Here is a 24,586-nt window from a genome sequence, read left to right as displayed (position 1 = left end):
CAGGATTATGATCATAAATTGTACTTTCCATAATCTCCACATGTTAACCAAAAAGGTACTTTATGAAAATCGGAAATATATAAAAATCATGTTAAGGTATTAAAAGCGATCATTAACCCTGAAGAACTGTTTTAAACACAAATATTTAAGGCATAAAAGTTTGCTTTTCCATTCCTTACCACACAGACATCTGCCTGTTTACAAGAACATGTAGGACTAATTAACAGTTCAAGCTGGGACCGAAGTTTCTCATCATCACCCAAAACCTGATTGAATTTCTTCACAAAATCTTGTGCTTTTCCTGGATCTGGAAGGTTTTCTGTATGATTAAACACAATTAACGTAAGATAAATTTGCCATTTCTGTATGCTACGATTCACAGAAATACAATTTCCATGAATCCTGTAATAACAGTTTATAGGACTTACTAACACTTACTTGCTATGGTCATCAGCTTTCCAAACATGGCAGCACTGTTTGCTTCTGACTGAGGACAACAGCAAAAACAAACAAATCAGCAATATCGCCTTTATAAAATACATTTTTAAGCTGATCTGTTAGTTCTTCTGCAGCACTTCATTCTACTCTGGAATCTCACGTTTTAGGTTTTTGTTTTAAGAATAAACACTAGAATAGTATAGTGGTATCATTTGCAGCTACTACAAACAGAAAAAGGGAAAAAGTCTTCTTGCAATATCAAAGAACAACAAAAATTCACTAATTCACATAACAATCAAAATAAATTGCTAGAAAAAGACCTCAAAAAAACCCCACAAAACAATTCCTCCAAGCCCACCCTCACACCAAAACCCCAAAGTGATGCTCTTCTATTTAAAGTTTTTGCTAGTTTGAAGATACGCTTATAAGTAAAATTCCAGTATAAATGCTTAAAAGCATTTGTTTTCAAACAAACAAATCATTGCTTTATGTTACAACATATTCCACTCTCAAAATATGCTATAAAATGAGAAAAAAAAAGTATGTCAAAAGCAAACAAAAAACTTGGAAATTTTTTTTAACTTTCCAAAGTTATTAACTAGTAATATAAAATAATGGTAAGCATAAGGAGGCCATATACCTTTAAGCATTACTGAAAGTAACTTAATGAGAATGGAACATTGTCTATATATGGAAATCAACAGAATAATAAAGTCACACTGATCAAATAGTAAGGTATTAAAAAATGAAGTCTAACAGGCCCATTGGATAAAGTATTAATGTTTTCAAAACCGTACAGTGGGCTGCTTATGCAAGTCTAGTAATTCTCGTACGTGACTCCTTAGCATGTTCTGGCACTTCCACATCTCATTCAGCGCTCTGCAAAAGTGCAAAACCAAAAAAGAAAAGCTTACCAATTTGTTCATGACAAGGACATGCTGGATGTATTAGCAAACAAGATTGTTTGTTTATTTATCTTAGAAGTGTAACATCTGCTAGGTACAATCAAAACATACCAAGTATTAAAAATAACTCTTCCAAACAAGGTGGAACTGATTTTCTCTTTTTACAGATCATCATCTTTCTTATTATTCTACTTGGAACAATTTCACATATGCAGGACAGCCACAGTATGTCTTCCAGCTTATCTTGAAAGTAACATTTGCAACATAAAAAACAGGACACTATCAACCAGAATTCAGTTATAGATACCTTCATTATGGACCCTAATACAAAGCAAATCTAGAAGTCATCACTTGTGTATTTTTAACTCTGCATTGTTTTCACTGAATTAAAATGAATGGATAAAACCACTCTTCTCAAATATCAAGGTATCTTTTTGTCTAAAGGACATGTAGCATTTGTATATAAAAAGGAAATGTTTTGAAATACTGCTTGCAAATAACACTAAGCATCACTTACTTATACAAGTAAGATTATATAGATGTTGGAAAAGCCTGAGAAAGCAAGTACTTGCTGAATACAAACTACACTCACTTGACAGCATTTGGATCCAAGCTAGCATACAAATAGTACAAGCACTTCATTCGCTCTTCCGTTTCCAAATTGTGTGGAACAAGATACTGAGCAAAGATTTTCTCTACCAGTAATCTGCAGGAAAAGAAGAGATAAAAACTGTACATTTCAAAAAGTGGTGATACCTTTCACACAAGCTGAAAGAACAAGAAATATCGTAAGTCATTGAAACTAGATTTTTCAACAGAGAGGAAAAAAAAAGTAATGGTCTTTTTCTAATCTGTAAAGATCCCTTCCACCGTTGATTGAAAGATTAGCAAGAACCGCTTCTTGAGAGCTTTTCCATGTTCTTTCATTTTCACCTCTAAGAGGGAGTAATTGCTTTATTTGTCACCATCCAAATTCTCCTTTTTTCTTTAGGTTCTGAGAATCTCCCTTTGTTCACTCTCATACATGACAGGAAGGGATACAGACGGTAGAACACCCAAATAAAGGAGAAAGAATACAAGAACATAACCCAAGGTCAAGAAAAAGTAAAAATCTGAAGTATCCTCAAGGGAAAGGTTAATATAAAACTGTAGTATTTGTGAAAAAACCAAAACATTTGAAACTACTCATTATAATACAAAACTTGAACTACAAAATATGACTGTACAGTTCATCTAATTATAGCCCCCACAATGAAAGAACATTCAGACATAGCAATGAGAGCTGTGCACAATGTTCAGCTATACAATTTGATATTTATGGACAAATATTTTGTGTGTTTGACTTTACAAACTTTTTCTTTATGATTCCTAGTAAGTATTCTGGGAGTGCCTTGTACAAAAAGCAGCACATGTCAAACACTGTATTTCTCCTCAAAGAAAATTCCAAGAGACATGATGGCAAGGCAGAGGAATAAAAGGATGATAATGAATATGGATACAACTATCTCAAGGCACCCCGTTAATATTAAAGAAAACTTGCCTTTCTCCCTTTAAACATACATTTTACTACTGATGACTCCAAGAACTAAATTACTTGGGGAACAGGATCTTCAGATCTCAGGAGACTCATCCTTGTTCAACATACTAGGAGATTGGAGGCATCAGAGTTATCTTACTAATTTATAAACACTACTCTAGCCCTTGTCTCTACAGATACATGTTCTAGAAAAGCTGTCAGTACAAATGTATCATGCCTTCCCTGGTCCATGTCGGTTAGGCTAAAGATTTATACATAGGGAATTCCTCTGGGACACACTTTTCTCCTGTGAAGAAAGTCATCGGCTAGCATATCAAGAGTGGGTAACAGGGCAGTGTTTAAGAGGTGGTTATTTTACTCCATTCCCTATGCATTTGCTGTAAAACAAAGCAGCTCAGAGCACACGGGTGATAAGCAGTTCTTACGACTGGAAGTTCCCAGTCTTAAGTAGACATACACATCAATAGTCAAGTAACATAAAAAAACATTACCAAGTGACTGAGCTAAGGATGTGTGGAGAAAAATTGTTCTATTCCACTTCGTGCCTGAACACTGTGTGATATTGCGCTATTACCTTTTGAAAGAACATGCACATAATGGAAAATACCCCAAGGCTCAGACAGCTGTTCACTGTTACTTTTTATCCTCCTCCCTCATTAGGGAAGGAAAGCAAGCCAGAGTTGGCTAATTCTGGCCTATGCTTGTGTGCTTAAAGGACTGGATGGACTCTGTCTTAAAAGACATAGCATTTCTACAGTTCTTCAGGTGCTAAAAGTTTCTAATAACTAGGGGAACATTGAATATTAAGCCACCAATCTTTCAGTGTGGATACCCAGAAAACAAACAGCATACAATCCATGCCTATTCATGTAAAGACCAGTTTTAATGGCTTAATCAGACTTTCAGAAGAAATCATGTCAGAGTAAGAAACATAGCTTTGATGACACAGTCTTTCCTTAAAATTTGTTTCCCTGGCAGTGTTCTGCATTTCCTGTGAGCAGGAATATTAAACATCTGCCCTATTCACTATGGAACTTTGATTCATTCCCTGCTCACTATCAAACCTGTGTACTGACAGTGAGACAAGAACATGCTACAAAAAAACCACGAATGAACCTCTCAATGCAAATGAAAGCAGTTTTGATGCATATACACATGCAGAATTAGCTTTGTATAAATTACGTGGAGATTTCCTAATTTTTCACTATTTGATACTTCTGCCTAAGCAGACTGGGTGTACAGCCTCATAACTGTATCTTTCTTCTTAAAAAAAAAAAAAAAAAAAGGCAGCACCTAATCAAATGTGTAACTCTGGCCCACTTATGATCAGCCAGATGAACAAAGTGAGAGCCTTCACCACTGCAGCAGTAAGAATTCACTATCATAACTGGCAACTCAAGGGGGCTATTAGCCCCTTCAGACTAGTCACTAAGATCACAAAACATACTGAGGTAGCAGACTGTATGACCAAGATGCTAAGAAACACTATAAAGAAATGGCTGATTTCAGAGTCTGCTGTACTAAAAAATCCAGGCCGAAATTCTATCTTTGTGTGACCTCATAGTTTGGCTTTCCTTGTGAAAGACAAAGAATTAATAATGAGAGTTGAAAATATCTTCCAAACCTTGGACAAAATAATTTTCTCTAAGCCAAAATGGTATTTCAAAAATTAAAGGGGCTGAGTGACAAAACAGGGAAGACTAGACAACAGTGGAAGCACCCCTGATATTTCTTCAGCTTTTGTTCTACCTAGAAGGTCCATTCCTGCATAGCATACCAAAAGGAGATGTCTGTGCATGTACTGTGTTGTATACGTACACAATTCTCACAGATAATAGATTTTAACATGCTAGCCCCTGGAAAGTAGTAAAGCAAACAAGATCCGGGTAGAGTAAATGCAAAATTTGACAATTTTTTTTCTACGCAATAGTTAATGACAACCTACTATCATCACAGATGTAGTTCCATCAGTAAATAGAATGAATACATGAACAGATAATGCAACCATCTTGAATATCTTAGTACATGTCTTAATGGTTATTAATTAAATATATCATACTTAAAACCACAAATACAGAACGTGATATAATAGCTTTCTCAGTATAAGCACATATTTTCAGAGCATCTCTTATTACTATACAATTAAAATTAGGAAGGCTTAGGGTGACTCACTTGTCATCAATGCTATTTTGATAATATATATGCAAAAGTTTATCCTTTATCCAGCTCACTTTCTCTGCAGCATCTTTTCCAGCCTCGGCATGAAGACAATACTTCTTGTATAGCTGGGCAAGACCCATCATAGCTTCTTTTCTTACTCGCCACTTGAGGGGGAAGAAATGAAAAGGAGATGGGGAAGTGATTTTGGTAAATAAAAAAAATTATCAAACATATACAAAATACAGTAAAGATGTAGAAGCGTGAAAGACAACAGTGCCACATTCTGACCTCCTACATTTAGACACTTTAAAAGCTGAAAAATGCTGTTTAGAGCCTCTAAGTGAGAATTTGTAAAGCCTACATAAGGGATTTCTTCCCTGTACTGTGCAGATTAAGTATTATCTGTACAGAGAAATCCAGTACTCCTCTATGCTGAGCAAAGAAAACCTAGGAGCTAGTCAGTATGAAAAAAGTTAAGTACAGTTTAACATGTACGCCTGAATAAGTGCCGCCTTGAGCCAGGATTTGGAAGACTTATTTATTCAGAGACAGGCACCAATCAGAGGTGGCAGCCTTCTTTCACCCCACAGCCTTACACTGGCTTACGGAACACTTGTCTAGGAATGGAAGATCCAGAGTTTAGGCCTAGCTAAACTTGCTAGGGCCTGAACTCTTAGGCCACTTTCCAGGACAGTGGGAGAGGCCCTTTTTGCTGAAGCCTCGAAGAAATTGCTGTAAGACTCCAGGGATCCAGGCAAAAAGCCAGACTGCAAAATCCATAGATGGAGTTCCTGGGTTCTCATCCTTGGTTCTGGTGGTTGCTACTTCATGCCCTCATGTAAACAGGAAATGTCCTATTATTAAACACAAGATCCATAAGTGCTCCTGTGCTGACTTATGGAAGGAATCACATCAGAACAGACTGAGGATTAATTTAGAAAGAATAGTTTCTCCCACTGAATGATTTCCCTCACCATTTAAAAGAAATGCATGAAATTCAGACTGAAAGAGACAATTTCTTCCCAAATACACTAGATCTCAATTTTAGCCTTGAATTCCAAGGACTAACAATGTTCAAATAATTTCACCCTATCATGCATAAATGTAGATACTATTATTTACACTGTGCATTATTTCTTCAACCTTGTTAAACTGAGGGCTTGTTTCAATAACATCAAATGAGATATTGCACATTTCATTTCTTAACAGTTTTACTGTGAGTGACTTCCTTTTCTTGAAGGACAAAGAAAAGAAAAATCTTGACAATAATATGGCTTATGTCAGCACAACAGCCTTTGACATGACTAGCTGTTCGAATAAGCTATATCAAGAAGATGGAAAAAAATTTTGTATTTTGTTACATATTTCTTAAACATTAAAACAGGTCAAGATAGTAATGACTTTGACAGTATGTAGTATAATACTTTGTTTTCACAAGAGAAAAACTTTAGATACAAATAGATGTTATTGTTTAACTTCTCTGCAGGAATTTGTTCACGCCCATTGTGATCTAAAGCACATTTTAAAGAAAATAAAGGTCTGAAAGAGAAACATTTTCAGAGAAGTAGTAGTATTTTTCTGCATTCAGATATACCCTTGCCAATACAAGCGATATCTTCATCAGATCTCCTATATGAGACAGGAAGGACAGTAAAACTACTGTCAGAAGACAATGGAGAAGGATTGCAAGAAATTATTCTAGACAATTTAAGCCTAAACTGAAAGCAGAGTACTTAACAAGGGGTTGTAAGGAAAGACAATTTGGATTGTCAATACATTTCTGATCATTGAATTTCCTGTAGAGAGCAGAAGTCAGAGTGTGCAGAAAGGCAGTTTCAGGCAGAAGATGGGAGGCACTGGACAGAATGCATTAGAGAATGCTTTGAGACACCATGGAAGCAAGTCACTAACAGAAGATACAGGTAGGGGGGAAAAAAAAAAAAAAGAGTAAGGTGCTACTGAGAATCAAAGCTGAAACAGCATACAGTAGGGTAAAACATGAAGGCAAATGAAAATAAAGGGGAGCGTAATAATCAATTTTGAAGGGAGCAGATCAATGAGCACAGCTAATGGAAGTACTACCCTGATTTAATTAACAAAAGAATTTTGACAGTCTTAGCTTCCATGCTTAATTAGCATAATTAAACTCCTTCACTGAAGACTGCTGGGCTGAGTTACAAAAAACTGTTATTAAAGTTCAAGACAATCCCCTACCTGCTGGAATAGCTAACCTATTCCTTCCATAGAGTTAAGGATATTAAAATCTTTCTCCTAAAATCTGGAAAAAGCCGAAGTGGTTTTTAGTACACACAGAGAAGAAGTTAAAACTAACACATGCAGAAAAATGAGTAAAAAGAAATAGAAAAAGTCAGTCTGTTCCTACAGCTCCCATTCTATAGCTTCTGATATCAAGCTGATGATGTGAAAGTCTCTTCTCATGAAAGGACTAAGTCTCTAGGCCGCAAAGGTTGTTCGGAGAAATGGGAACAAAAGTCAGCTGTCAAAAGTCTCCTCTTAACTTCTCAGGTTCTTAAAGTTACTCCATTTTAAAGGAAAAGTACCTGAAGAATTTTTACAAACTTCACCAAAAAATTTTTTTTTAATGTCTCATGAAACTAATTCTTCTGAAAAGTGAAGACACTGGAGAGACCCTAGAGACAGTGCTCCAATGGAAAATTCCTCAGAACAATTCTTACTGAAGACTGGATTCTATTTTTTCGGAAGCAACTGTTCCCAGAGTTACTTTTCCAGCTGGAACAGTTAAAATTATTTGAAAACTAAGGTGGGAGGAGAGGAGTTTGTTTGGGGTTTTTTGTTGTTTTTTAATAGCTGTAATCATTGTGCAAATGCCAATACAGAATGAGTTAGCCAAGGTCTTTTTTTAAAAAATGAAGCACTGTCTTTTAGCCAAAACCTTTTACCCTAAAAAAGTCATTAAGCTATCTTTACTATTACTGTGACAATTAGAATATGATCAGGAGAAAAAAACCCAGATCACATAAATAGCATAACAGTTAGCATGCTTTAAATTTAAAGCTTTCTAGATTCCACATTGTTTTATAAAGAAAAAGACAGAATTGAAATGACAGATTAGTGTGTTTAAACAATCAGCATTTTACTTCACTCTGCTGGACAAGTGTTCTTTATATTGTAATATGTATACTCATTTGATGGATGATTGCAAGCCCAAAAAGAATTAGAGGAAGTCAAATTGACAAATGATCACTTAGGAGTTTGCAGTAGATTTGTCCAACAGAAATCTGGCTACAAGAGGTAAATGCAGTCAGCAGAAGATAATTGAGTTCTTTAAAGCAAAAGAATACTTAAAATAGGTATATTGCACAATGTCTGAAACTGAAAAAAACCTACGTAGAAAATATAAAGATAGTTACATGGACATAGCAATGCCCTTCTTCCAAATGGGAGAAAAATCCTCTAAAAAAATGCTGAAGTCCTTGATATTCACTTTATAACACTAAGTATATTTACAAAGACACACCGTATTTTAAAGGTCTATTTCATAGGATAGTTTGGATTGGAAGGGACCTTTAAAGGTCACGTAGTCCAATGCCCCTGCAGTGAACAGGGACATATTCAACTAGATCAGGTTGCTCAGAGCTCTGTCCAACCTGACCTTGAATCTTTCCAGGGATGGGGCATCTACCACCTCTCTGGGCAACCTATGCCAGGGTTTCACCACCCTCATTGTGAAAAATTTCGTCCTTACATCTAGTCAAAATCTACCCTCTTTTAGTTTAAAACCATTACCCCTTGTCCTATTGCTAAAAAGTCTGTCCCCATCTTTCTTATAAGCCCCTTTGAAGTGATGAAAGGCTGCAACAGGGTCCCCCCGGAGCCTTCTCGTCTCCAGGATGAACCACCCTAACTCTCTCAGCCTGTCCTCAGAGGAGAGGTGTTCCATCCCTCGGATAGGTTTTGTGGCCTCTGCTGGACCCTCTCCAACAGGTCCATGTCTTTCCTGTGCTGAGGGCTCCAGAGCTGGATGCAGTACTCCAGGTGGGGTCTCTTCAGAGCAGAATAGAGGGGCACAATCCCCTCCCTTGACCTGCTGGCCATGCTGCTTTGGATGCAGCCCAGGATACGGTTGGCCTTCTGGGCTGTAAGCGCACACTGCCGGCTCATGTCCAGCCTTTCGTCCAGCAGTACCCCCAAGTCCTTCTTGGCAGGGCTGCTCTCAATCCCTTCATCCCCCAGCCTGTATCAATACCAGGGGTGGCCCCGACCCAGGTGCAGGACCCTACACATGGCGTTATTGAACCTCATGAGGTTCACACAGGCCTACTTCTCAAGGTTGTCCAGGTCCCTCTGGATAGCATCCCATCCCTCAGGTGCATCAACTACACCACTCAGCTTGGTCTTGTCTGCAAACTTGCTGAGGGTGCACTCGATCCCACTGTCTATGTCATTGATGAAGATATTAAAGAGTACTGGTTCCAATACGGAGGAGGGACATTGCTCGTCACCAATCTCCATCTGGACATTGAGCCATTGACCACTACCCTCTGGATGTGACCATCCAACCAATTCCTCATCCACCCAACAGTCCACTCATCAAATCCCTAGCTCTCCAATTTAGAGAGAAAGATGTTGTGGGGGAGCATGTCAAAGGCCTTACAGAAGTCCAGATAGACATCGGTAGCTTTTCCCTTGTCCATTGATGTGGTCACTCCATCAGAGAAGGCTACTAGGTTGGTCAGGCAGGACTTGCCCTTGGTGAAGCCATACTGGATTCTCTTGAATCACCTTCAGGTGCTTTAGCATAGCTTCTAGGAGGATCTGTTCCATGATCTTCCCAGGCACAAAGGTGAGGCTCACAGGTTGGTAGTTCCCAGGGTCCTCCTCTCTACCCCCTTTAAATCTTCAAATGCTAAGTATTTGTTGTAGTTATTTCTAGTCAATCCTCAATTTTCATTTCTCCTTAGGAGAAATGAAGCTCTCTCCAGAGATTTTTGTAAGAGAAACATCATCTAGAGGTGAAGTTTTTCTTCACTGATGAGTGCCTAAAAAGGCACCTAACCTTTAAATGTAGTATCATCAAACCGATGACTGGTGTGAAATCACAGAGTCAAACACATCAGGAACATTAAGAAGCACCACATTGGGTTTAAGGCTACATGAACTGAAATCCCTAGCTCCATAGAAATGACAAATACAGCTGTAGAGCTGATGGCCTCTTACTGATGGTGACATGCTAAAGGAAAAGAGAGACACTATGTAGAAGGCACAATAACAATCATCCCATTCTGACTAGGTATAAATCCCAGTGGGAAGTGGTGGTTACACTGAAAGTTTTTAGATCTCATAGATGACTTTTTGGACATGTTTTTTTAATGGCTGAAAAAGAAGAAAGGTGGTCCTACTCACTCCCAGGAAACGTGCAAGGTCAAGCTGCAGTTACGGCTAATTGAAGAGCTGCTTTATAATAGTGAACATACTCAAAACCACTATTTCTCTTTGTGCAAAGATGGCATCCTTTTCTGAAAATCCATTACATTAACATTCTCATTTTAGAAGGGGAACGTAAAAAAGAGAAAATTGTTTTAAAATAATTAAACTAGCTAGAATTATATAGATTACAGAAAGGATGCCCCCATCAAAAAGGAACAATAACAAAAACACAGCACTGTGAAGTCTGCTATTAAAACATCACCCTCCAAAGAGCATGGAGCCACATCCAAAAGAATGTAAACAGGAAAGAGTATAAGCTCTGGCAAGTTGAAGGTAAATCCTTGATGAAGCATGGCAAAAGTTTCAGAACCGAATTATTAAAAGCATACTAATTAATCATCTTCACCAAAGCCTCCAGAAGCAGAAAGCCTTCCAGACCCTTTTGTAGGGATGAAAGACAAACAAGATTTATTCCAGGAGAGAGGTCTGAAGAGATTTCAGAATACATTTTAAAACAAATTAATAAAATGAGCAGCGACAAAATCATTAAGACCAGGTGGTATCCAATCCATGACTTTTGCAGGAATTTAGAAATGATATGGCAAATACTAACTTAACTAGTCTGTTACTGCAGTCTATCGATGAACAAAGTGAACACAGCAAATGCGAAAGAAACCAAAGGGTCCCAAGAGGAACACAGTGCCGCTCCCCAGAACCTCTGATTTTGAATGGGCAAACAGGTTGAAACAAAACAGTAACAACAACAAAGAGTAGACACTGCTGAAAAATGAAGTTATGGGAATGAGTCATTACACTTCACATAATGGGAAGTTTTGTCTAAGAAAAAAAAAAATTTAGCAGACCCACAATTACATCAGTAAAATGCTTTAGGATCCCAAAAAACTTCCAACAATGTCTCACACCAGAGGATCTTAAAATCAAAATCCTGTTGTGAATTAATTATTAACACAGAAGCCAATGGGTGGAAATAAATGACTAGCTTTCACAATTAAGGGAGAAAAGGGAACCTACTGATGGAGTCAGAAGGGAATTTGTGACACTTAACATATGAAAAATTATTAGAAAATTAACTGAACAGTATGTATAAAGTTTACTGAGGTAGTCAGATCTAACATTAAATGAGGAATTGCAGAAAGATGTGACGCTACTGAATCATTACAATATAAAGTGAAAGAAATTCAGATTAAGGCCAGGTTTTCCCACCTACATTAACTCTGCATGTATAGTATTAGGCATTTCATCAGGAAAGATATTGAAGTCAACATGCTTTCCAGAATTGTCATCTCAGTGCTCAGAAATAGCATATAAGACAAACAGAATGTTAAAGAATAAGAAAAAAAAATCATAAAGTATGTACACAACACAGTGCACATCTTGAATGCCACGGCCAAGTCTGGTCACCTTGATTCCAATAGGATGTAGAACAACCAGACAAGAATGATCAGAAATATGCAATAATCAATTTGTGTAGAAGTTAATCAGGTGATTCTTTAGCTTGGAAAGCAAAGGAATGAAGAAGATATGGTGTACATATTTACTAATCTTAAGCGGGCATAAGAATATTTATTATTTTATACAATGCAAGAACTGTAAGATACCCAGTGAAATTATCAGACAAGTTTAAAACAAACAGGTGAAGTTACTTCTTCTACATACGCATTAAACTTGAATTTACTGATGCAGATGCTATGGATGCTTATAACGTACAAGTAAGTTCAAGAAAGAACTTGATAAATTCATGGAATAAAGTTCCATTGAAAGCTATGATGAATATGATCAAGCAGATTTAAGAAATCCTTAAATCACAATTTGCTGGAAGCCAAAACTGACCACTATGAGAACTATACTGGGCTATAGGGACCTTATGCGTAAACATACATGGCAAATCTTATGTTCTTACAATATGATTGTGTTCCACACAAGTCAATCATCTTATTTGCTTGACAACACTTGATTGGTGCTTCCATAACAGGGAATCTACATTAAGATGTTCTGGTAAGAAAATTATTTTTTCCCCCGCAGCATTCTAATTAATAGTCAACTCTAAGATTCTCTGTTTCTGTGGCTTTGTTTCTTGGTTGTACTTTTACCAAATTGTATTAGAAGCAAATATTCCTGAAAATAAATATTAACACTTACCCGCTTGTCTAGCGTTCTTTCTCTTACAAAGCCAAGCAGCTGGTCATTGACTAAAGAAAGATCTCTCTTGCCCGCAGTAATAATTGTAACAATAACATCATGTCGAATGGCTTCTTCTGGGTCATGTGATCTAACCTTCAAATATTCTGTTATGATCAGAAACAATGAAAAGCTTGGCTTTTTTATGTAGATATGTTGCATCCAGATTTATTAATAATGTTAAAACAATTAAATGTCAGTCACACATCACAACCATATAATCTATTAAACATATAACTGCCTACAGGAAACATCTGTTCCAGCACTTTCTATGTTAAATGTAAAACAATTATGTAACTATAAATATCAGAAGAATATAAAAGTTAATAGCTTTTACAATAACCTAATTTCAACAAGCAATGAGGTGAAATAAAGCTGATTAGAATATATGAAAAATAAAGTGGGGTGGGGGAGTAATAAGAAATAAAAAGAGCAGAGACTCTCATTCCCAAAGTGCTAAGAAGGTAAATAATAAATTAAAAATACTGACGATTGCTCTAGGTTAGCTTGCATCAAAAAAGAACAGAATTTTCAGTTAAGTCTTGAATTCTGCTGAAGTGAAGAAAGAAACTTCATCGTTTAGATCAGCACAATGGCATTTTCTAAACTCAGTGGAAAAGAATACTGAGGAACACGCTGACTATTTCCAAAAATAAATCAAGCTGTTGCACCAATATTTGCTTTGACTTGCCAAAAGTTTCATTAGACTCTGAAATTACTTTAAAACTCATTCTACAATGTGTAGCTTCTTAAAGACTCACTCCGACAAAGTACACACAACGTCACACACTCTTTCTAATAACTAGCACTTGTCTTCAGCAGAAAGCAATTAGTAGTTAGCTCTTCCGTCCAGCATCAAGCATTGATTGTACTTGATACATTTTAGAACTATACTGCTAGATACAGAAAGAATTACATTCTTCCTTACTCATTTCTTAAATTATTCTAAACCCCTGTATGAGCATCTCACCAGTGAGGTCTTTTGCTAAGTCTGGATGGTTCATTAAACAATGACTGGCAAATTTCACACTCTCTAATCTCACAGGGACATGGATGTCATTGAACCTAGAGGAATAGAAGACGATGAATGTTAATTTTTAATTATCTTTGCAAATCAAGATTATTCTCTATGTAGTAATATGTGTTGATAGTATGTTCCATTAACTATTAGAATACTTTTATATGGCAAAATAATACAGTAGAAATGTTTTGAATTTATCTCCATAAAGTACCTCATACAAATTTTTACATTGTTTTTTTGAAAATTAAGTCAGGATGAATACACTATATGCAGATGAAATATTGACCCAGTGGATTTTGCCCATTAACTTTTGAACATTATTCTCCATACACTGTCAACTGTGTGTGTGTGCATGTGTACACATCCATACGAAATTATAAAAATATAAATCCTCATATAACATGTACCATTTGAAAACACTTGCTTTTTAAAAAAGGATAAGTTTCTATATTTACTTAAAAGGAAACATCTCTTCACTCGAAATGGTAAATGCCAAATAAAACAGATATAGTCACAGATGTAGCTGAACAGTATGAAATCTCAGACAATGTTGGCATATCCATTGTGTAATTTCTGCTATGTATGTAATGTGCTATCTAACACATATTTCCATAACTGACAGCAATATAGCAGCAGTCCTTCAGGCTTCTTCATTCTAAAATATAACTGTATGCAATTCTCTGCTTTGAAGATTTAACAAAAGAACTTGTTCAAATACAAATAGTTACATCCTCTAAAAACACGATGAAAAATGAAATACTATCAGCAAATTCAGAACACAAAGAACAGAAATTCAGAATTCTATCCCCATTTCTCTTACCGTCCAAGAAAGCACTGCCAAAGAGGACGATTTTGTGTGGCCAGATCAGAATCTTTGGAGCCAAAGAGTTTAGCCAGAAGTCGAACAACAGCCAAACGTTCTTCTCCATCATTGCTCTAAAAATCAAAACATGAAAAAGAAATTGTAAATAATTTTCCATAATACCTTAATAATTTTTGGCTTCTTTTTCCTACTGCTTTTATAAGTTAGACTAAAAAGTGAGTTTGAAATAACTTGTGATAAACCTCAGTCCCCCTAATTAGATTATTAGATGAATATGAGTAAAAATTCCTATTAAGTTAACATATTACAGCCACTGAATAGATGACTCTGCTTTGAAAATTCCTTCTTTCAGGAATGAAAACTCATGTACAGTAGTTTGAATAACATATATCCCTTACAATTTCAGCAATGAATGATCTTATTTTTGTTTTAAAACATACTCTATTTCGTGTGTGTGGAAAAGACACCAATTAAGCTGTTATAAACAGACCTGCACTAATAAAAGATATATGTACTTTCACCAAATAAATATTTCTTGGTTATTTTTGTTTGTTGCCACTATATCCTGTGTGTACATGCACACACATGATATATCTTATTATATCTCTTACAATCTTATGAAACACAAATAGCTTTTTAATTAAAAAAACAAAGCAAATCTGCAAATCAGAATAAATTAACTATTTCCAAGGATTCAAAAGAAGTCAACGGACTTATTAGCTGACTATGACAAATCTGAGAAAATATTTGGAAATACTTCCTCTATTATTAAAACATTATTCCACTAAAGAAAATCCTGCAAATCAATACTGAAGGTGACGCACTTGCATTTAATGAGGTAAGCCAACCACAGCCTAATTACTTTACAAATTTCAGGTGAAATCCAAAGATTAAGTACATGTACCTTTTGCACTAGATCATATGAATTTATCATTATTATGAATATATATTTTGTGTGCATAATAGACGTTTGCAAGCACAGAAAGCACACAATTGTATATAACTTTCCAGTGTCCTTCTTTCAATACTACATTTAAAGTGATAAAGATAAAATTTTTATCCCCCCAGTAGAACACTTATTAAATCTACAGGTCTGCACTCTTGATATCCACACAAATCTTATTACTTGCCCAAAGCTACATTGTAACCTACCTTCAGCTTGAATTCAAGCTGTGGCATGACAGACAGCAGTAAGTGAGGATCTATGGCAAAAAGCTCTTGTATCAAGTCAAACACATGTTCTGATAAGTCACTTACTGAAGACTTTCCCAGTACCAGAACCTGGTTAAAAAACTAGAATGCAAACAATATTATTTAGCAGATTTTCCTTTATTTTAATTAATTTAATTTTTAAAAAAATTATTTTAATGTAGTACCATTAAGACTTTAATTCTAATGAAAGGTACTCAATACACATTTTTTCATTACATCAAAGCATTTCACCCTGACAGTTTTAGCTCAAGCAAATTACAAACAAACATCCTTCATAACTCAGGTCTATTATTTCCATCAGAATCAATTAATTCATGGCAATGTGATAATTTAAAATATCAATAACAATCTCTCAGGCAAAATTAACAGTTAGTGAAAAAACTGTTAATTTAAAATGTATATTCATCCTGTAGAAGTTGAAAAAAAATCAGTATCTTATTTTTAATTTTCTTACTATTTAAAACTAATCCAAACTGAACATCACCAAATGTTGAAAAAAGAAGCTTCTCTACTTTTAATCTATTTTAAAGCATGTCAGATGACTTTATAATATGTTTTGTGATATTTGACGGTAATATATCAAGATTGTTAGTCATCTAACAGAAAAAAACAAACTAGCCTAAAATACGAATTATTTCTTTTTGATTTGTTAAATTTTAATATGCTTGATATACTTCCTATTAGTACTGTGGGTTTATATCAACATTATTTGAGCAGTGCAAATGCTACAAAGCTATTACACACTTGAATAAGAAAGTAAGAAGAATAACACTAAATCAACTCAAAGGTCACCCTATGCACTATGCTGTTTCCAGCTATGACTAATTACAAAAGCTTAAAGAAACAGAGGAATTGGAAAGTGGTACTTGTTAGTGAGACTCCTTCAGCTTTTAAATACTTACTGATTAATCTTTTATGAATTTGCCCAATTCCCTTTTTAAAATACTAACTTTTAAGAAATCTACTGGCTTCAGCACCGAAGGCAGGCAACAGAATAGACCAGACTACATCCCCCACAAGATGGTAGTAACTATTTTAATAGGTAGAACATACAACATTGACATTCAACAGAAGGAGTTATAGTAGAAGGAAACCTTGTAAAAAACTCAATTCTTTTAGTCTTTATGACTAAAAGAAGTTTAGGATGGAAAGAAATTATTCTAGTAAAGAGATGGTAGTTTGAAATGCTTCGTCCTAAAGCTTGGTATGAAATGAGGCTGTCCGGTTGCTGAACATTGAAGTACTAACAATTCCTTTTGTTACAAGAGGATTTTTTTGGTGGTCATCTATTTTCACAGCCTAGATTTAGGCTTAACTTTAGACTGATATGCGTAAAAATTCATTTCCTCTTCACTTATTTGAAACACTTCACATACTTTAATATCCTATTTGGAAAATGGTATTCTTGTAGCTGCATTACAAAATGTGACTTTTATAAACAATATTTTTAAAACAAACAAACAAATCTCCAGTAAATCAAGACAGTAACAAGAACACTTGTTACTTGTAGGTAACATGGATTAATTAATTTACATACATTGGCAATACACGGTTCAATGGTCTGGACGGTCCTTTTCAACAGGACTTTTGCAAGATCAAATGCTTGTTTATTAAGGTTCTGAAAAAGATTAAAAAAAAAATAAAATTTTAGAGACACAAACTATTTCAGATTACTTTGACTTAGAAAAATCTTAAAACCAGTTTTTCACACAAAGAAATCTAACCCAAAACCATCACTTCCTGCACATTCTTCTAAGACTTTATCATTCCAGTTGCTACCTTTAGCATTGTATTCGTATCTATGAAAAGTTTTCACATGCAATCACATTCAAAATTTTGAAGAAACACTACCACACCTCCATACTTTGATAATTAACGTGCACCAAATTTTGCCACTGAAAAATGAACTGGTCTAACTTACTATCTAAATTTGTTTTTGTTTCCCCCTCACATACCCATTAAAGGTACACCTGTAGCAAAGTTCAGCCTTGCCTGGAGGGTAAAACTGTGCACTGAATTCTCCACGGACTGTACTGCATGCTCCAAGATAGCCCACAGAAAGCACCTATCCATGGGCAGAGTTAGCTGCAAACTTTCCAAGTAAACATTTGATTGCAACATATCAAATCTGAACATTGTTTTTATTACTCTTGATCAAGACAAGGAATGTAACTGCACATCTGAAAAATGTGACTGTCCAAATCTGCAGAAAATCCAATATGCAGTATCTCATCTCATCTAGGGATTAATGCAGCTTGGAGGGGAAAAAAAAAAAGGGGGGTAAAAAAAGGAAAAGTGGATTAGCTGATTGCCCTGAAAATTACAAATGACTGCAGACAAAATACAGGTAAAGCCTAAGGATGACTGATTCTTGGAAAGACAGTATTTGGCAAGTCTACATTGAGAGTGACCCCCTCATGTTCTTTTAGCTGATGAGATGACAAACCGGAAGACAGTTCATCAACTGATAGTAAAGAGAAACAAATGGCCAAAAGCTCAAACAAATATCTCCTCAGTCACCACAGCACTAAACTGATGTCTCATTACAGAAGGCAGACAGATATGTATAAGCTCTTCTCAAATTAAAAACAAAACAGTTTCTCTCCAAACCAGACCATGATTCAAATCTTGTTGGCAGGTATGTCTGTATTAAACTAAAGGACTGCCAACCTCATACAGAAAATATATTTTATCTAGATCTTCAATACAGCTTCAAAGATTTCTTGCAATTAAATTGTGCTGGTTCCCCCCCCCCCCCGACAGGCTCACCAAAGCCCCCCCCAAAAAAAAAAAAAAAAAAAAAAATCCACAAAATAAACAAAACAAACAAACAAACAATCCAAACACCAACATCCCCCCAAATACTGAAGAGACCAAACACTGAAACAGCCTAGGAAAGACATATATATTGATAAAATAAACAACTATTAATAATAAATAAATAAATGGGGGCAGGGAAATAACCTTGAAGATCTGGATTGGCCATGCTGTAGAGGATGCAGAAGAAAATACTGATTTTAAATACATGAAATATATGTTTTTGAGGAATAACCTCGATAGTAAGAGTGTGAATAAATATATTGACTAAATAGCACTGGTTTTAAACTCAATAAAAATAACTACAGTTTGAGGCCACAGGTGGTCTGAGCAAAATGTGACATACCATACTGCTATTGAAAACATGGATTTACTAGAGGAGAGCCACATTAGCACACACAGGGAGAACAATGTGCAGTAAAGCCACTGTACTGACAATGGAGCTACAAATGAATATAATTTAGATGCTGAGGTAGACTCTACTTCATGTCTAGGTACTGGTATATTTCTCTTTTTTTACTGCAGTATTGTCTTACACAATGTAAGAGAGTCTAAAAAAACAAAACCAAACAACCTCCTCCAAAAGGAATAGATTATCCAAAATACGTATTTCAGCTCCTTTACAAAGACAAACGTCCATTAAGCGTAACAGTCTAGCCACACTGATACTTTTATTATGTCATAGCAGAGAATGACTAGCATTCAATTGCTCTGCACAGACACAAAAGTATTGTTATTGAATGTTCTCCTCAAGAAAATAAACTGTGCTTTTCAAGCTGTGGTGCTGATTTACATACCTAAGGACAAACAATTAATATAATCACAGAATTTCCCAGGAGATCCGTTCATGAAAAGAAAAAAACATTATTGCCACAGTCACTCTGCTAGGCAGAGCAGACAAAAGAACTTCAGTGCGTTTTTTAAACTACCACGGTAAAGCAGTAGTTTGAGTTCTGTTGTTACAGGAAACAAACAAGTTAAAATAGATGGAAACACTGACCAAAGCATAATACTGAGCAGTGGCTACAGCACATTATTTTCTCGGTCATGATGGCCAAGAGCCAGTAAGGACTGCCACCAGTCCTCTAAGAGATACTAAATATGCAGTACAACCCAATATTTACACCAAGTTTACCTCCTTCTTTATCAGAGCCCTTTGTTGAAAATTTCCTTCATTAGGCAAAATGATATGATAAAGCTAATTCTGTTAATGCTAAAGGATCGTATTCACTTTTACTTTCCCTACACCAAGTAGTCACAATACACTGTTCTGCTGAACAAGTTTTACCAGGTCTTCACAGCCTCAGAGGAATGCCCACTATTAACAGCATCACCCAGCACCTGACATATACATCTCCACTCCTCTATTTCCACTCCTGATCTCTATTGCCTGTAATTGTGTAGAAACAACTGACAAAGAACCGTGTATTTTCAAAAGGATTCCTCTTCTATTGTTATGAATAATAGGCCTCTCCTCCTGTTAGCAGTTTTAATAAGACATCATCTCATTGCTGTTAATAGCAATTAGTTGATAAAATGATATTCCCATCTCATGGTCACGAAAGAAGGATTGCAAACTGCCCTCAGACAACAGATACTTTTACACACTCATTGCTTAGATTTCACAGGTAAATGACAATGGCTACAGCTTAGTTACTCCTGCACTATACATTTCCATTAATTCTCCCTCTTTAGGTAACCAAAGGAATAATCCCTGCTTTTATGTGCTAATTTAACTTTAATTATGTAGTCATGGATGGAGCTGCTTTAATTCTGTCATTACTTTAAATTAATGAACAAACAGAAACACATACTTGGTAATCAGAGTATAGTTCATTTACTGTAGTTCATAACTGAAACTTACAGTTCGCCATACAATTGTCAGTAAGAAGCACAAGTGTTTTAGCAAGGGAATTTTCTTGGTCAATGCAAAGCAACACCAGCCTGCATCTTGCTTTTCCTGATTTCACAGCCAAGAGAGTTCTGTTTATTCTCCTTTCAACTGTATTTAGACATTATGGTAAAGGTATTCAATAACTCAACTGCAGATCCAGCAACCAGTAACAAGTATGTGACAGTTCATGAAGCTGACTGGGGAGTCTCTGAAAAACCTGTTGAAGTAGCTGTGTAAAGACAACACCTCCATGACAGCAGCAATCTGCTAGGGGGGCTCACACAAGACTCCTCTAGGAAGAGCAGAAGGGTCATTTATAGGTGAGTTAAAGAGATGCTGAACTCTGCAAAGGGCAGAAAGATCATGGAAGTCGTAAAATAATATGGAGCACTAAAAGCAAACAACTAACTAACTAACTAAATAAACAAAGGAAAAAAACAAACCAGTAACAACAACAAAAGAAGTAATACACTTCAGGTAATAATTAGGTTTTATTAAAAGAAAAGTTTAAGAGGGAAGGACACTGGGTGGGTGGTGAACCTAGGGAGGTGGAGGGGAATCTGACTGGCAAGGTAAGGCAAGCATCAGGTCACCACAGAAGTCTTGGGAAGGTATTTCTCTTCCCTTTCCTATTTTTTTTTTAATAAAAAAATACTTCACATCTTTTCAATCAAAAAAAACCCCAACAAATCAAAAAAAAACCAAACAACACCCCTTAAAATATAGTGTTTTCCATTACATATTACATTTGCTTGAAAATAATTTATATCTGTTTCAGTACAGAGTTCCTGATGTGGCAAGTATACATAATCTCTTGATACTGAATAATCTAGACACAGCTAATGAACAGCACCAAACAATTCCTAAAGGAAATTTTCAATCCACTGTTACAAGGCGGGGGGGGGGGGGGGGGGGGGGGGGAGGGCGGGGAGGGACATGACCAAAAACAGTCATGATGGCTAAAGTGTGTAGAGAGATAAACAACAAGGAAAAGGCAGTAAAAATTATTTTTATAATGGTATACTACTATAGTATTTTACTTTGCAAACCTTGTGTGCAGGAATGAGGTTAATCAAAATCGAGTCCAGCAGCTCCTGAGTTACTCCATCGCCTTCCATGATGATAGAACTCATCAAATCCAGCATATGCATTTGTACCTTCTGGTTGTGGCTATTACTAAGATGATAAACAACATTATCAATGCTAAATTTTCATACTCTGCAAATATTAACAGTACTGTTAAGAAACAATGTCTAACGCTATCCAGCTTGCCCTCCCTTACGCTCTCCACATCCCAAACCTCAATTTTATGTGCCTTTCTTCTCACAGAAAGCTTGAAAATCCTAGAATGCACTACTTTTGCTTTACGAACTGGAAAAAAAACCCAAAACCAACAACAACAACAAAAACCTAAAAAAAATCACAAAAAACCACAAAACAACCGTGGAAATACAAATGTAGATAAATGAGTCAGAATTAAGTATACTGTTGTAACATGGACAAGACATTTTAAAGCATGTCTACTACTTTTAGACACACACCCCTCCAGTAATTTGCACTCATTTGCTTTCCCTGTATCTCTTTGTTTGCAGGATAAAAACTTGTTCTACCCAGACATATTTATTTGTAGACTATGCAAGGATTCAATCTGTCCCTGCAACTGATGATATTTTGACAGTTTAATATAATTGAACCGATTCAACTTACTTGATAACTGAAAAAAGAGTCCTAAAAAGCTGAATAAAAATTTCATTGCAATCTTCCAACTCAAAGCAGATGTTGTAAGATTTAACCCAAGCTAAATTCTAAAACAAAAAAAGGATATTCAGGATATTACAACTTCACATTAAGTCACATAAATATAACCATTTTAGTCATATTTTTTCTATTTAAGAAAAAATATCATACAATAGATTGTAAATCCTTTGGGGAAAGAGACTGGATATTTGCTTTACATGTAAAGATCTCTTAAAACAAAAGGGGCTTTGCAATAAACATCGAGAAAAAAATAAATATAAAATAATCTGATTTCTTATGTATAAAAGCAGATTGACAGAAATCGTTAATATAAGTGCATGTTTCTAGACTTTTTTCTTCGTGCTATGAAACAATACAGTTTTAAACATCAATAAAACATTTACGAACAAAATACTGTTTCTAAATCAACACGGATAAAACCCCCATACTTCTTGAAAGTAGGTTTTTCTAATGTTTTTAAACCAAAATCTTATATTTCTTCTCCCATCATCAATATTAGCAGGTATGCATTTTAATCAGCATTTGAAAGTCTCTCTTGATGATGTAATACAACCTTAAGGGTGCATGACACAAAAACCAATGCATAGAATTGTAACATAAAGGCTAAACGTTAATAAATACCAATCGTTTCAAGAAGTCCTCAACTATAGGCTGAATGAATTTACTAGAAGCGAACACAATTATAACTACTAAAAGCAGCAAGTTACTGAACTTTAATGAGTCTGGTGTGATTTACAGAATAAAAGAAATTTCCCAGACTGGCATATCTGGAGAAAGAGTGTTTACATTTCTTAGGCTTACAGAGCAAACGACATCTACTGAAAGTTACAATTATTGTGTTACCTCTAACAAGTAAAAGTATCTGTTAAATTGAGGGCTCTTCGTGTCCTCCAAGCCTTTTAGTTGTCTTGTAATAAACAAGAATATGTCCTGTCAAAAAAACGATAAAGTGTTTACAAGCTTGATTCAGCAGAGAATAAAAATACAACCCTTTAGTAGTGGTATCTACCCACATCTACAAACTCATGATATGAGAACATTAAATTGTCTTTTTTAAGCACTGACAGAAAATGATCACCAACACAGATACTGGTTATCTAGCGTTCCTTTACGCATCTCTGGCCTGTAAAGTACTACACTGACTCACAGGACTAAAGCAACATCTCTTTAATAAAACTGAACATCAGTATAAATGTGAGTAAAAAAATTTTTTCAGTTGGGTTTTTTTGTTTGGTTTCGGGCTTGGGGTTTTTTGGGGGTAGTGGGTTGTTTGGGTTTTTTTCACAGTAAGAGACTGAGGTAGGAAGAAAGCCTTTATTTTATAAAGCATTTTTACCTTAAGTTTGTCATGGGAAGTATATGGAGCTTCAGGAGCATAGATACGAAAGATATCAGCCAAGCAACATGCTACAAGGAGGCGCACATCTTTATTGGGATTCCTGAGGAAGAATTCAGACGCAAGGTGCAAGGCTAATGGGAGATACTGCTGCTTCTCATCTTCCGAGTCCTGGTCCATATCCATGAAGGTTTTTACCACCATCTGAAAAACACAGGAAGAAAGCCCATTCAAGTACTTTCTCCTTTTATTCCTAATTACTAAACAATACTTTCTAAAAGGATAGAGTGCTATCAATATGTGTTCCACTGCATGATCACAGTACTACAATTTTTTGTTATGACTAACATCAGAAAGAGAGAAGTGTTCATCTGATACTTAAAGGCTTATTGAACTTGGTATTTTAAACCAAGAGACTGAAAATTGCTTTGCAGCTCTGCTTATTTTGCCAATCTTAACCTGAGGTGCAGTGCAGAAACTGCTGCACACCGATGAGGTTGGAGGTGGCAGCATCTCTTCACCAAAGCACCCCCAGACCACTTCAAAGTGAGCACTTGCCTCAGTATAGACAGTATGAGGGGCTGCAAGTCATCTGGCCTAACGTATAAGGCACAGAATAATGCAGCTGCTTTAAGACCTATGCCAAGACTCGGGAGGAGACTAAGAGGCCAGTCTTACACTCTGCCTGTATCAAGGCACAGAGCTCAAGAACTACTTTACATACACACAATCCTTTTATCTGGTTTAAACAAACTAGATACCAGGTAAGAATTTAATCTCTCACGTAAAATATGCAGATCCATTCTCAAAACTGCATTTATAGCCTTACCTATATAATGAAAAAAATCAACTACATGGTTTCCTTGTTTCTTCTAGCATAGCTAAGAACTACCAATTCCTACAAAATGGCACCAAAATTGTTTAATTATTATACAACCCCAGCTAATTGAAACATCTCAACATAATGATTTGGCAAAACTGAAAGTGAAAATTTAGTTTGAAGGAATAAAAAGTTGCAGGTTTAACTTTTGGAATAGGATTTGTTAAAGGATGAGGATGACTTCTAGGATTTCAGCA

General features: G+C 35.8%; 1 protein-coding gene across 1 annotated transcript in view; it reads right to left on the bottom strand.

The window, feature by feature from the left end:
• PDS5A (PDS5 cohesin associated factor A) overlaps positions 1-24,586 on the bottom strand; it is a gene marked incomplete at both ends in the record, with an annotated part of 84,332 nt that overhangs the window by 27,086 nt on the left and 32,660 nt on the right. Inside the window, 14 exons of the mRNA XM_081999542.1 lie at positions 180-319; positions 439-487; positions 1,236-1,317; positions 1,936-2,049; positions 5,053-5,204; positions 12,610-12,755; positions 13,619-13,713; positions 14,490-14,605; positions 15,645-15,785; positions 17,242-17,322; positions 21,465-21,591; positions 22,123-22,220; positions 23,017-23,103; positions 23,510-23,713. Of these exons, the coding sequence (XP_081855668.1) occupies positions 180-319; positions 439-487; positions 1,236-1,317; positions 1,936-2,049; positions 5,053-5,204; positions 12,610-12,755; positions 13,619-13,713; positions 14,490-14,605; positions 15,645-15,785; positions 17,242-17,322; positions 21,465-21,591; positions 22,123-22,220; positions 23,017-23,103; positions 23,510-23,713 (1,632 nt within the window). The remainder of the gene's footprint in view (positions 1-179; positions 320-438; positions 488-1,235; positions 1,318-1,935; positions 2,050-5,052; positions 5,205-12,609; positions 12,756-13,618; positions 13,714-14,489; positions 14,606-15,644; positions 15,786-17,241; positions 17,323-21,464; positions 21,592-22,122; positions 22,221-23,016; positions 23,104-23,509; positions 23,714-24,586) is intronic.

The sequence above is a fragment of the Phaethon aethereus genome (genome assembly GCF_964289735.1).
Source record: "Phaethon aethereus genome assembly, chromosome: 4".
Lineage (NCBI taxonomy): Eukaryota > Metazoa > Chordata > Aves > Phaethontiformes > Phaethontidae > Phaethon > Phaethon aethereus.
Note: the sequence above shows the minus strand (reverse complement) of the source record. Positions and strands in the feature narration are given on the sequence as shown.